Raw genomic sequence first — 14,123 nt, 5'->3', positions numbered from 1 at the left:
ACTACTTAAAATCATAAAATATTATCCCAATACAAATTCATCAAATGCAAACTTTATTTCATAATACAATAATGTTATACATTCTCAACTCTCTGCTGTGTTCATAGTTCAGATCAATTCCTTAATGACACAAATAGAACACGTTTAATACATGTATACCTCCAAGAAACTGTTTTAATGATATTTTAAATATCTTTACATTTTCCACCTGTAATATTTCATTTGGCAGTGAATAGTGAACGTTTGTTGTCAACATTAGGATTTGGCTTTTGGCCTCGTACTGTAGTTGTTTTTGCTAAATAGCAGGTTTCATAGATTTATGGACATTTATAATGTACAATATTTTTAAAGAATGAGAGTAATGAATACAGTAACCACTTTATTCTGTTTAACATGAGTTTAGAGCTGGTTTCGTACTCACAACCCAACACCATACGTGCTGCTCTATTTTCTATGACCTGTCATTTTTTAATGTGAGCTGCTGAACTATTTGTCCATATTGATTATTGATGGACAGTAATCAACTGTGAAAGCACCAATGCTCAGATAATTTGTTCTATTGACTTGCATGTCAAACAATATGAATAACTTTTTATCATATATAGCTCTTGACATTTTAGCACTTATAGATTCAATGTGTTTTATCCATGTTAGTTTGTGGTTTATAATGATTCCCAAAAGTTTTGCTGCATGGACTTGTGTAATTTTGACCCCTTGAATTTTCAAAGTAAGTTTGGCATTTTAATTTATTCTGTGATCTGACCCTATGACCATTGTCTTCTCTGTGTTTAAGACTATTTGATTATTATTAATCCAATTTACAACTTCCTGGTGTGAATGAATAATGGTTTCTGTACGCGCTTTGAGTGTCCTCACAAAAAGCTCTAGATCAGGGGTCACCAACGCGGTGCCCGCGGGCACCAGGTCGCCCGTAAGGACCAGATGAGTCGCCCGCTGGCCTGTTCTAAAAATAGCTCAAATAGCAGCACTTACCAGTGAGCTTTTATATATATAGATTTATTTATTTAGCTATTCTTGTTTAAATCACACTTACATGTAACTTAGAAATGACAATACATATATATAAACACTTAAAATGTAAAGTGTTTTTTGTGTTTAATACATACTTGCCAACCCTCCCGATTTTCTCCTGATTTCTGCCCGACATTGTCCAGGCGGACCATCCTTCACTGAGCGTCGTTTCCAGCCGGACAATATAACGATTACACCGCATAAGAAGAGGAAGAAGACTCTTCTTCCTCTTCTTATGAGGTGTAATTATATTATTGTAATAATAATATTGTTGTAATAATAATAATGATTACACCGCATAAGAAGAGGTGTAATCGTTATTATTGTCCGGCCTGAAACGACGCTCAGTGAAGGATGGTCCGCCCGGACAATGTCAGTGAGGAAATCTGGAGAAAATCAAATCCAACCATGTGTAGGGAAGTGTTTCTGTTATGGTTATAGCTGTTGTTGTATAGGCTATGTTTAATTTTCCTTTTGTTGATTATTTTTATTTCAAGCATACATTGCATAGATTGATGGATAATTTATGCAATGTATGCCTTTTTTGTTTAAATTTATGTTATTTATTTTATTTATTCTACTACTACCACCATTTACCATTTGCACGGGTACTGTGGAATTTGTTCTTTACTTTATATGTGTTTTTCAAATAAAAGAACACTGTGAAATTGAATTATTTCATTTTCTCTTTAAGAAGCAAACTACCCCCCCCCCCCCCCCCCTCCCTAATTATTATTTAAGTGTGTATCAAACTGGTAGCCCTTCACATTAATCAGTACCCAAGAAGTAGCTCTTGGTTTCAAAAAGGTTGGTGACCCCTGTTCTATATAAATCCCAGCCATTATTACTATTATTACAGGGGGCGCTATGGGGGCGCTACAGGGAGCACATGAGGTGCTACAGGGGGCGTAGCAGGATGAGGGGCGCTATGTCAGATCATTTTTTGTTGAACACTGGGTGATACTGAGTGCGCTCTCTGCAGGTTTCGTACGCGCGGCCGAGTTCTGACACCATCAGAGACGCCAACCTGTACATCAGCGGTTTGCCAAGAACGCTGAGTCAGCAGGAGCTGGAGGACATGTTCTCCCACTACGGACGCATCATCAACTCCAGAGTACTGCTGGACCAGGCCTCAGGTGAGTCAGGTGAAACCCATCCTGTGAGTAGTCATGTGACCCAGTCCTGTCCTGTGCAGGTGTTCCGAGGGGCGTGGCCTTCATACGTTTTGATAAGCGCGCTGAGGCCGAGGACGCCATCCAGAGCCTTAACGGACACACCCCTCCCGGTTGCTCTGAACCAATCACAGTCAAGTTTGCCGCTAACCCTAACCAGGGGCGGGGCTCTCAGCTGATGTCACAGGCGTATCACAGCCAATCACGTCGCTTTGGAGGTCCCGTCCATCACCAGGCGCAGAGGTTCAGGTTTGTTACTGTGAATAAACTGCTGAGTCACATTGTGGGAGGAGCTCTGACCTCAGGTTTTCTTGCTGACTCAGGTTTTCTCCGCTGACGGCCGACCACAGCGGGGGCGGTGGAGGGGGGGGAAGCCCCTCCTCTGGCTGGTGTCTGTTCATTTATAACCTCAGCGCTGACGCAGACGAGGGCTTCCTCTGGACGCTTTTCGCTCCTTTCGGAAGCGTCGCCAACGTGAAGATAATCCGAGATTTCAACACCAACAAGTGTAAAGGCTTCGGCTTCGTTACCATGACGATCTACGAGGAGGCCAGCGCCGCCATCCACAGCCTGAATGGCTCTCAGATAGGGGACAAAGTCCTCCAGGTGTCCTTCAAAACCAGCAAGGGACACATGTAGGAGTCAACCTTGGGTCAAAGGTCACTGTTTGAACTGTATCAGCCTCAGAACAGCCAATCAGAGCTCTCCTTATTTTTGTTTCTGGATCAGAAAGTCTGCACACGCTCAGTGGAGACGACCGACAGCTGCCTGGACCAATGTGTGCAGGAGTCGTTGAGTGGCACATTTTTTAAATCCTTCTTTTTATTTGTACGGCAGCTTCAGTGTTACGTTCAATAAACCCAATACTGCACATGCTCAGTGTGAGTCTGCGTTAACATGGTCTCTGTTCATTGGTTCTGATCATGGCAATATTCAAAGAAAACAACATTCTATGTCCCGTCACTAACAGACGCTGATCACTGTGATCAATACAGCATCACGTGACAGAAAACACAAGTAAAATGATGGTCCATTGTTCTATGAATCTGTGATAACCACATTTATTTATTCATCTGAATAATATCCACTGTTATCCAGGAACCTTTATTATTATTATTATAGTCATCTTAAAGATGGAAATCCTGGTTTTAATCACTAATAAAATGGTTCAAAGTGAATAAAAATGTGGTAAATTACAGTGGATAAAAACAGACAGAAAAAGGGTTCAAAGTGTCAATATTGGAACAATTATTTTAAACTGGCCAAAAATGGGCATGACAAATGTTGAATTGATTGATAATACTTTATTAATCCCCAAGGGGAAATTCAGTTTCAGTTACCAAGAAAACATGAAAAGACAATCATATGACAAAGGGGGACAGGAACGGTAGAACTGTGAGCAGTCAGCAGGGTGGCGCTCTGTTTCTTAGATGAGAAATATGAAACAATGGGTAAAAAGAGGTAAAAAAAACACAACTGGGGCTGCGTCCTAATTGTCCCTCCTATCTCCTTTCCTATCCACTTTTCCTTAACCCCGTGGATGACATCACGGGTTTAAGGAAAGGTGTTAGGAGAGGAGTTAGGAAAAGGCCATCATGTTTGTTTTGACAATCAGACACACTTCCACTAGGTGATGTAATAATCTGACGCTGTGAAGGTTAGTGACTGTGGTGAAAAAACTACACATTTCCTAAAATGAACTAAAAGCTAATTTCTAACTTTCCACTGATATAATGTCATAAATCACAGGTTTGAATGTAAATCAAAGGAAAAGAGGTTACCATGGCTACGAGGAACTAAAGGTAAACTAAAGAACGTCACAGTGAGAATGGTTGTTCACACACCTACTCATCAATATGAATTATGTATAAATAAAACGTGGATAAAAATGTCTATGATAATTTTTTTCTAGAAACACAGTGTCTGTCCAGGTGTCACATCCTGGATGCAGATGGATCCTCCAGGGCATGGAGAGACTAACCATCTGGGCTCAGATGCGCTTCAAGCTGGAAAAATCCAGGTCTCTGGTCCTGAAGAGAGGTAAGGTGATCAACAGGTTCCACTTCTCTCTAGGAGGGACCCGCATACCATCAGTTACAGAGAAACCCGTGAAGAGCCTCGGAAAGACTTTTGACTGCTCTCTAAAGGATGCTGCTTCCGTCAGGACAACGAATGAACAACTGGAGAGTTGGCTGACAACAGTCGACAAGTCAGGACTTCTGGGGAAATTCATGGCGTGGTTATACCAACATGGCATCCTGCTTAGAATGTTGTGGCCATTGCTGGTATAAGACTTTCCCATCTCTACTGTGGAAGGACTTGAGAGGAGGGTTAGTACGCATCTGCAATATTGGTTGGGCTTACCTCGAAGCCGAAGCAGCATCGCCCTTTACGGTAAGAAGAAGTTGACGCTCCCCATCAACAGCCTTACTGAGGAGTTCATGGTTACCAGGGCAAGGGAGGTTCTCCAATACAGGGAATCCAAGGACCAGAAAGTGTCTCAAGTGGGCATTGAGGTGAGGACTGGCTAAAAGTGGAGGGCACAGGAGGCCGTGGACCAGGCACAATCACGACTGCATCACAAAGAGCTTGTGGGATCTGTGGCAACTGGCCTTGCAGGTGTGGGAATAATTTCATCAACCCACTTCAACAAACTTGAGGGCAAGGGAAGGCGGGACCTGGTTTAACGTGAAGTGAGGGCTGGGGTCGGAACAGCGTGCAAGCCAGGCAGTGGGATTGGGCCAACAGGGTACATGGACCAGATGGGAAGAAGCCATGAATAGGAAGATTTCATGGCCTGAGTTATTGAAAGCAGAACCATGCCGCATCAAGTTCCTCATTCAGTCTATGATGTTCTGCCCAGCCCATCAAACCTCTTCTGCTGGGGCAAGGTCAATACCCCAGTGTGTCCCTTGTGCCAAGGAAGAGGAACTCTGGAGCACAACCTCACCAGCTGTCCTAAAGCACTTGGAGATGGTCGCTATCGCTGGCGCCATGACCAGGTGCTGAAGGTGGTTGCCGAGTCCATAAACACTGCCATCGACCAGAAAAAGTGCTTGAAACTATCAAAGCGTGCAATTTCATTAGCGCGAGCATTACCCTTCCGACTGAAAGCCCAAACAGGCCTGCTGGGGCAGCGGAGGACTGGCAGCTAAGGGTGGACCTGGGAAAACAGCTTTGATTCCCTGAAAACATCATAGAAACCAGCCTTCGACCAGACATCGTCCTGCTCTAAGAGTCATCCAAGCAGGTAATTTTGTTGGAGCTAACTGTGCCCTGGGAGGAGAGGATAGAGGAAGCCAGTGAGAGGAAGAGAGAGAAATACACAGAGCTGGTGGTGAGTGCTGCAGACAGGGGTGGGAGGTGCTTTCCCGTTGAAGTAGGAGGAAGGGGCTTTGTAGGAAAGTCTCTCTGTCAGGCCTCCTGGGCCTCACCGGAGCACGCAAAAGAAAAGCCATCAATGCAGCTTCCAAGGTTGTAGAGAGAGCCTCACGATGGCTGTGGATTATGAGGGACAAGCAGTGGGCGACAGCTTCTTGGACACAGGCTGGGAACTGATCTCTCTGGATGAGTACCATGAACCCAGGTACTATAACTGAGGATGTGTCCAAGAACTGCATCAAAAGGTGTATGTAGCAACCACGTTGAATAAAAAAACATCATGTGGATAAAAATATCTCTGATCCATTTTTCTAGAACCACAGAGTGTCTGTTTTATGTCAGTTATAATCTGATATGTCTTACATATAAAAATATATGGGTTTTAGGTTATTTAGTTAAAGTTGTTCAAGGCTTATTATTGCATTGGTAACTTCCATAATCTCATCTTAAGTTTCTGTGAACGCTCGGGTGTGTGTTTCCCTGTAAATGTTGTCGCCGCAATGACTTGTGGGTCATCATTATGTGGTTTCCTTTGGTTAAGGATGTATCAGTGTTTCCTAGGCTAAAGAAGGTAATAAAGGAAGCATTGAGCGTCTTTTCCTTAGCTTAAAGAGAACTTGGATGCTCTTTATCATGGCCGCCACCTCAACACTTCTGGGGGTGAAGGAACAGTGGCTAGGAAAGGAGATAGGAGGAAATATTAGGACACAGCCTAGGCCTTTGTAAAGAGGGGCAGAGTTTGGGATCATGAAAAAACTATTCAATTTCTTGAAGGCATCTGACGACCCCCCCCCCCCCAGTGTTTGTACCAAAGGTTGAGAACCACTGTACTCTAGACAATGTCACAAAAAAAATAGAAAATTATACTACAATATATACTCTACACAAAGTGTTATATCTACAGTTTATACATACACATTTAAAGACACACACACAGAGAGAGAGAGAGAGAGCTCTTTAGATATGTTTACAGTACATTATCTATGTTAGCTCTATCCTGTGGGGGCGCTAACGCGCACAAACATCTAAGAAACACGAAGAAGAGAAGCGTGACGTCACGAGCCGTCGTAAACAAAGAATTTAGCCCAAGGCACAGAGTTAATCCGAATACAGACCGGATTACCTGCAAAACCAGGACCGAGGTCCGATCACCCACACAGACCAGAGACCGATCTGAGGTCCGGACCAGATCCATGTCCATGGAAGACCCGTTCTTTGTGGTTAAAGGGTGAGAATCGAGCTAGTTAGCATCCGAGCTAACACATAAGTAGTGACGAGTAGGGCTGTAACGATACACTCAACTAACGATTCCCATTCCGATACTGGGTCCACGATTTGATGCGATTACTTTTTTGTTTTTTAATCAAAGATTGTGATCTAATGATGTACTTTAACTCCTTTCAATTTGAATACATAGAGATTGTATTTTGCAGAAAGAAAAGATTCTTATTCTTTTATTTAAATTGTCAATGTTTTTTGTTCTCATATATTTTCTTATTCTAATCATCTTACAAACCATTTGAACTCATGAACCAAATAAACTGCACTTTTCATTTATCACCATGCAAAGTTAAACAATAATATATATATTTTTAAAAAAACATACAAAACAAAAAATATAAGAAACATTTTTAAAGCATGTGTGAAAAAATAGAGATGACTTTCTTATAATGTTTTTAAGTGCAGTTTATGTTCCTGGATTGAAGTTTACTGTGTGTGTGTGTGTGTGTGTGTGTGTGTGTGTGTGTGTGTGTGTGTGTGTGTGTGTGTGTGTGTGTGTGTGTGTGTGTGTGTGTTACTGTTTGTGTGTGTGTGTGTGTGTGTGTGTGTGTGTGTGTGTGTGTGTGTGTGTGTGTGTGTGTGTGTGTGTGTTACTGTTTGTGTTACTGTTTGTGTGTGTGTGTGTGTTACTGTTTGTGTTACTGTTTGTGTGTTACTGTGTGTGTGTGTGTGTGTGTGTGTGTGTTACTGTTTGTGTTACTGTTTGTGTGTTACTGTGTGTGTGTGTGTGTGTGTGTGTTACTGTTTGTGTTACTGTTTGTGTTACTGTTTGTGTGTGTGTGTGTTACTGTTTGTGTTACTGTTTGTGTGTTACTGTGTGTGTGTTTGTGTGTTACTGTCTGTGTGTTACTGTATGTGTGTTACTGTCTGTGTGTTACTGTATGTGTGTTACTGTCTGTGTGTTACTGTATGTGTGTTACTGTCTGTGTGTTACTGTCTGTGTGTTACTGTTTGTGTGTTACTGTATGTGTGTTACTGTCTGTGTGTTACTGTATGTGTGTTACTGTCTGTGTGTTACTGTCTGTGTGTTACTGTTTGTGTGTTACTGTCTGTGTGTTACTGTATGTGTGTTACTGTCTGTGTGTTACTGTCTGTGTGTTACTGTATGTGTGTTACTGTATGTGTGTTACTGTCTGTGTTACTGTTTGTGTGTTACTGTTTGTGTGTTACTGTCTGTGTGTTACTGTGTGTGTGTGTTACTGTTTGTGTGTTACTGTCTGTGTGTTACTGTATGTGTGTTACTGTATGTGTGTTACTGTTTGTGTGTTACTGTCTGTGTGTTACTGTCTGTGTGTTTCTGTTTGTGTGTTACTGTATGTGTGTTACTGTCTGTGTGTTACTGTATGTGTGTTACTGTATGTGTGTGCATGTGTGTGTTCAGGTGTCATAAAGGTTAACAGACCTTTCAATGGTTTTAATTTTTAACGTAAGCTTTTTAACTTTGAAGTACTGTATGTGGCTTTCATAATAATAATAATAAAGATAGTGTGACCACAGTGAGGTGTTAATTAAATAATTTTAATTATTAATAATAGTGAGGTGTATAATTCATTTTAATTATTAATAACAGTGAAGTCTTCAAGGCTGTGCTCGTGGCTCAGAATCTCCGGCGTCGGTTGGATCAGCTGCAAGATGAAGGGGGCGGAGCCTCCAAAGAGGAAGTGGACTGGACGACCAATGAGCTGAGGAACAGTCTGCGCTCCATCCAATGGGATCTGGAGGATTTGGAGGAAACCATTCATATCTTTTTAATGCTTAGTTTTAAACATTAATTAGAGATGAGTTTATTGTATAGTTATACACGGTACCCACGGTACCCACGGTACCCCGCAGTGCCAAAGTGTAATGGTTCCTACTATACTAGAAATTCTACACAACGGTACTACGGTGAATTACGATCTTACCAGTGTCAGTTTCCGCTACATAGCGGTTTCCTCGACTCCTCCAGTCTAAACTCACTGCACTCTATTCACTTCAAAACAAACCAACATGGCAACCACAGCTGCTGAATGATTGGATGATTGGCTGTTTGCCTGTTATTGGTGATGTCCAGAGATATGATAGGCTGTTTCTGCACGCTAGGTCCGCCCCTCTGTAGCTGATTGGCTGTTAGTGTTTCTGCTGGCAGAACGAGCTCCATGAAGACAGCTCCGCTTCAACAGAAACTCACTTCAAAACAAACAAACAAGCTAAAGTTCTGTCTCTCCTGGACGTGTGTACGACTTACAGTCACAAACACCAGACAACACATGGTAGAAGCATGTGTCCGAGTGGCGTCGTCGTCGTCGATGGCTTCACTAATTTTGCTCAAAAAACCAAACTCCAAAAGTCACATTTGGAACTTTTTTGTCTTTAAACGAGGCAGAGACGGTAAAGCAATAGGAAATCTACTGTGCAGGCGCTGTCACCAGCTATAGGAGCCAAAGGAGGAACACTTTTTTAGTTTTTTTTTTCAGCACAGACTCAGAACGATCTTTTTTATGTTTATATATATATATATTTACAATGTTCAAACAATGTTTACAAATGATATACATACAAAGGAGGATCACATCCAATCTCATAAAACACCAGTGACGTCACTTATAAAATACATACAAACATAGTTTTCTCAGGGAATCAGTTCCTGTTTATTGTATTTTATCCTCTATGGTTTATTATGTTGGAGAAGAAATATTATAGTCAAATAGGTTTTTTTATTTTACAGTGAATTTATTATCCTAAGTTGATTATTTATATTAGTTAAGCATAAATTGATGTGCAAAGGAAACTGAATGATTATTTTTTTAATTTCAAACATATAAATTCTAACTTCATTTATTAGTTGTCTGAGCTTTCTTAACGGTCAGTGAAGGCATCGTGGAGCTCAACCCTCAGAAGTTTAATCTGGAACCAGCAGAGCTGATGAAGAGGAGAGCCTTCATCACCAGCACCAGGAACACCGTGCAGGTGATTAATCACATTATTCATTAGGACCTATTAATTATTAAATCATGAATAATAACAGTCTGTTGTTGACAGGTGATGAAGGAGCAGATGTGTGGCCCAGTTTCTTCTACTGACAGCATCAACACACAGGTGGAATAATGATTATTATTATGAGAATAATACAACTAATAATAATAATAAGATAGAACAGGGAATCCCAAAGGTTCTGATGGTTATGTGTGTTCTCCTCAGGCTCCCATATGGAGGTCCAGTGATGAGAGGAACAGATTAGATCATCATCATCATCATCTACACAAAGCAAACACTGAGTTCATAGAAGAACAGCAGAGTCAGCAGCAGGTAGAACTGTTCTCCTCCAGAGACCCTTAGAACCTGAACAGAACCAGTCCAAACACACTGTGTGTGTGTGTGTGTGTGTGTGTGTGTGTGTGTGTGTGTGTGTGTGTGTGTGTGTGTGTGTGTGTGTGTGTGTGTGTGTGTGTGTGTGTGTGTGTGTGTGTGTGTGTGTGTGTGTGTGTGTGTGTGTGTGTGTGTGTGTGTGTGTGTGCGCGTGCGCGTGCGTGCATGTGTGTGTGCGTGTAGCTGATTGTAGATCAGCAGGATGAGCAGCTCGAGCTGGTCTCTGGAACCATTGGGGTTCTGAAGAACATGTCAGAGAGGATCGGTCTGGAGCTGGATGATCAGGCTGAGTATGGACCTCTAGGGCCTGTCCTATGAATCTAGATTACAACACACTAACTAATCAGCTGATTCCAGCCTGGCTACATGCACGCTCTAGTGACAGAGGAGGAGATTACAGCGTCAGACCAATCACCATCACAGACAAACTGGAGAAGAACGTACGTCACAATTGAGGAACAATTCTATAAAAATATGAAGAATTAAAATCCTTAATTCAGACCAAAAACAACACTGATGCTGCAGTAAAAGCATAAAGTAATTAATGCAGGAATTGATGAGCGTTAATGAGATTATAAACAGAGAATCAACAGACACTCTGAACACTTTCTCTTTGATCTTGTCTGTGTCTCTGATGCTGCGTTCATACAGATCTACATCATAAGGTGGAATATATCTATATTAATATTATCTACAGGACTGAGGCTCTCAGCGTCACCACACCATACATTAATACTAGATCAGATCCTAGTCAGAACAAAACCTGGTCCACACCAGGTTAGTCGTTCAGCCTAAGTTACCATGGTGATTTAGCCTGTAACCATGGTGATTTAGCCTAAGTTACCATGGTGATTTAGCTCCGTAAGACGTTAGCCAGCTTCGTAGGACACCACACACTGATTAAATCCTGGAAGTTAGCGTGATAAGAGGTCATCTAGCTTTGTAGTACAGGCCCTTTGATGTTTGTGGGTTTTTCTCCTGGGAGGATCTGCTAAGGCACACTGTTCCTCAGTGAAGGACTGATGAAGAGTTTGTGTTGTGGTGTTAGGAGAACATGTTCCTCACTCTGTTCTTCTTCTTCTGCAGGATACTGGATGACTTTGGTCAGCAGATGGACAACACTCAGTCTAGACTGGACAACGTGATGAAGAAACTGGCCAAAGTGTCTCACATGACCAGTGGTAACACACAGTAACACACCCACACAGTAACACACGCACACAGTAACACACACACAGTAACACATAGTAACACACACACACAGTAACACATAGTAACAAACACACACAGTAACACATAGTAACACACGCACACAGTAACACACGCACACAGTAACACACGCACACAGTAACACACGCACACAGTAACACACACACAGTAACACATAGTAACACACACACACAGTAACACATAGTAACACACACACACAGTAACACATAGTAACACACACACACAGTAACACACACACACACACACAGTAACACATAGTAACAAACACACACAGTAACACATAGTAACACACACACACAGTAACACATAGTAACACACACACACAGTAACACACACACACAGTAACACATAGTAACACACACACACAGTAACACATAGTAACACACACACACAGTAACACACACACAGTAACATATAGTAACACACACACACACAGTAACACATAGTAACACACACACACACACAGTAACACATAGTAACACACACACACAGTAACACACACACACATAGTAACACACACACACAGTAACACATAGTAACACACACACACACACACACAGTAACACATAGTAACACACACACAGTAACACACACACACACAGTAACACACACACAGTAACATATAGTAACACACACACACATAGTAACACACACACACAGTAACACACACACAGTAACATATAGTAACACACACACACATAGTAACACACACACACAGTAACACACACACACATAGTAACACACACACACAGTAACACACACACAGTAACATATAGTAACACACACACACATAGTAACACACACACACAGTAACACACACACACATAGTAACACACACACACAGTAACACATAGTAACACACACACACACACACACAGTAACACACACACAGTAACACATAGTAACACACACACACAGTAACACACACACATAGTAACACACATACACAGTAACACACACACACAGTAACACATAGTAACACACACACATAGTAACACACACACACAGTAACACATAGTAACACACACACACAGTAACACATAGTAACACACACACATAGTAACACACACACACAGTAACACACATACACAGTAACACACACACAGTAACACATAGTAACACACACACACAGTAACACATAGTAACACACACACATAGTAACACACACACACAGTAACACATAGTAACACACACAGTAACACATAGTAACACACACACATAGTAACACACACACAGTAACACATAGTAACACACACACATAGTAACACACACACACACAGTAACACACACACACACACAGTAACCCAGTTGTTGTGTGTGTTGTCAGATCGTCGTCAGTGGTGTGCTATTGGAGTTCTTCTGTCTCTGCTCTTCATCCTCCTCCTCCTCTTCTTCATCCTCTGATCCAAACCACAGGTTCCTCTGGTTTCTGATGGACTTGTAAAGGGTTCGGCTGCTCTAACGGAGCCCAACTGACTGATACATGGACAGGACTGATTCTTTTTAAGGACTTTCTCTTTTTTTATAAGTAGTTTGAACTGAATTTGGTCAAAGAATTATTTATTTTTTTATTTTATCACCGAACATCAACACATTTCACACCTCATCAATAACACAACAACTGTACAATAATTAGTGACTGAACAGCAGACGCACATTATGCTTATTTTAAATGCAGCTATTTGTTTTATTTTATTTTGAAATGTTAAACCAGAAGTAGCACCTGTTCACTCTGTAATCTAAACATGGAGACAGTGTTATGCATTATTCACTTTATGCTGCTTAATGTTCACTATAAGTGTGTGAATATGAGAAGTCCATGCTTTAACTGTGGAAACTACTACTAATACTACTTCTGGGTATGACTCTGATCAGAATCATAGATACTTTATTTATCCCAGGGGAGCTGTCTTTAAGAATCAGCTATTTATATTAGCTATGATGCTAAGAAATGCTAGTTCTGTAAAGTATGTTATTTAGTTTGTCTAAACTTATTCTACAGTGTTAATAAACATTAGTGAAACAGAACTGGACTCTTGCATCCAATCAATGGGCGGCGTATTTATTGCCCACTCCCCAAAAAAACATAGGCTATGTTCGAAATGGCACTCTAACGTACTACACACTCAATGAGTATATACTATGTACTATAATATAACTTAATCACTTCAAATGTTTCATCAATACACTAATCATACTTTAGTGTATTATACTAATGTATGATTAGTTTATTACACTAATCATACATTAGTATAATATACTAATGTATGATTAGTGTAATATAATAATGTATGATTATGAAGATAAAACATTTGAAGTGAGAAAGTGACCACGTAGAATATTAACATGTGCTCATTTTATCCCTAAAACTCACGTAGACATAGTTCATTCACACATTTCACACGTTTTCAGAGACCCTCCAAGGATCTATTGACTAAAGTTCGTGTTAACTTCAAAATAAGAGCCTTATTTACCAAAGAGTTAAAAAATACAAAAAAGATGGAAGACAAGAAGAGATGCTTTTTTTGGATTTTTAGCTTCTTGTTTTTTTTATTGAACATTTTCAAAAATACAAGGACAATAAACTCCACTTCTACCTTCTTCAAAAGCTAAAAACCAAAAGGGGGTAAAATGAAGAAAAATAACATTGAAACCATTTTACATTAGCATCAGCCTAGC

The 14,123-nt window shown here is 40.9% G+C and overlaps 2 protein-coding genes across 3 annotated transcripts in view; both read left to right on the top strand.

Moving 5' to 3' along the window:
• Positions 1-3,083, top strand: part of LOC114461795 (ELAV-like protein 1) — a 5,739-nt gene extending 2,656 nt beyond the window's left edge. Inside the window, exons 6-8 of the mRNA XM_028444162.1 lie at positions 2,015-2,168; positions 2,228-2,453; positions 2,528-3,083. Coding sequence (XP_028299963.1) covers positions 2,015-2,168; positions 2,228-2,453; positions 2,528-2,843 — 696 coding nt within the window. The 3' untranslated portion in view covers positions 2,844-3,083. The remainder of the gene's footprint in view (positions 1-2,014; positions 2,169-2,227; positions 2,454-2,527) is intronic.
• Positions 3,084-6,609: 3,526 nt separating this feature from the next.
• LOC114461909 (syntaxin-6-like) lies at positions 6,610-13,472 on the top strand. Of its 2 annotated transcripts, none has more exons than XM_028444403.1 (8): positions 6,610-6,813; positions 8,437-8,606; positions 9,721-9,815; positions 9,888-9,944; positions 10,047-10,154; positions 10,398-10,504; positions 11,301-11,395; positions 12,861-13,472. In XM_028444403.1, exons 1-8 carry the CDS (start codon positions 6,779-6,781, stop codon positions 12,875-12,877), a joined length of 684 nt encoding a protein of 227 aa, XP_028300204.1. In that variant the 5' UTR covers positions 6,610-6,778; the 3' UTR covers positions 12,878-13,472. The 2 variants fall into 2 exon arrangements, with proteins under 2 accessions (XP_028300204.1, XP_028300202.1); XM_028444401.1 differs by having other exon boundaries at positions 12,772-13,472.
• Positions 13,473-14,123: the final 651 nt, after the last annotated feature.

Source organism: Gouania willdenowi, chromosome 4 (assembly GCF_900634775.1).
Source record: "Gouania willdenowi chromosome 4, fGouWil2.1, whole genome shotgun sequence".
NCBI lineage: Eukaryota > Metazoa > Chordata > Actinopteri > Blenniiformes > Gobiesocidae > Gouania > Gouania willdenowi.
This window is presented reverse-complemented; position numbering and strand designations above follow the sequence as displayed.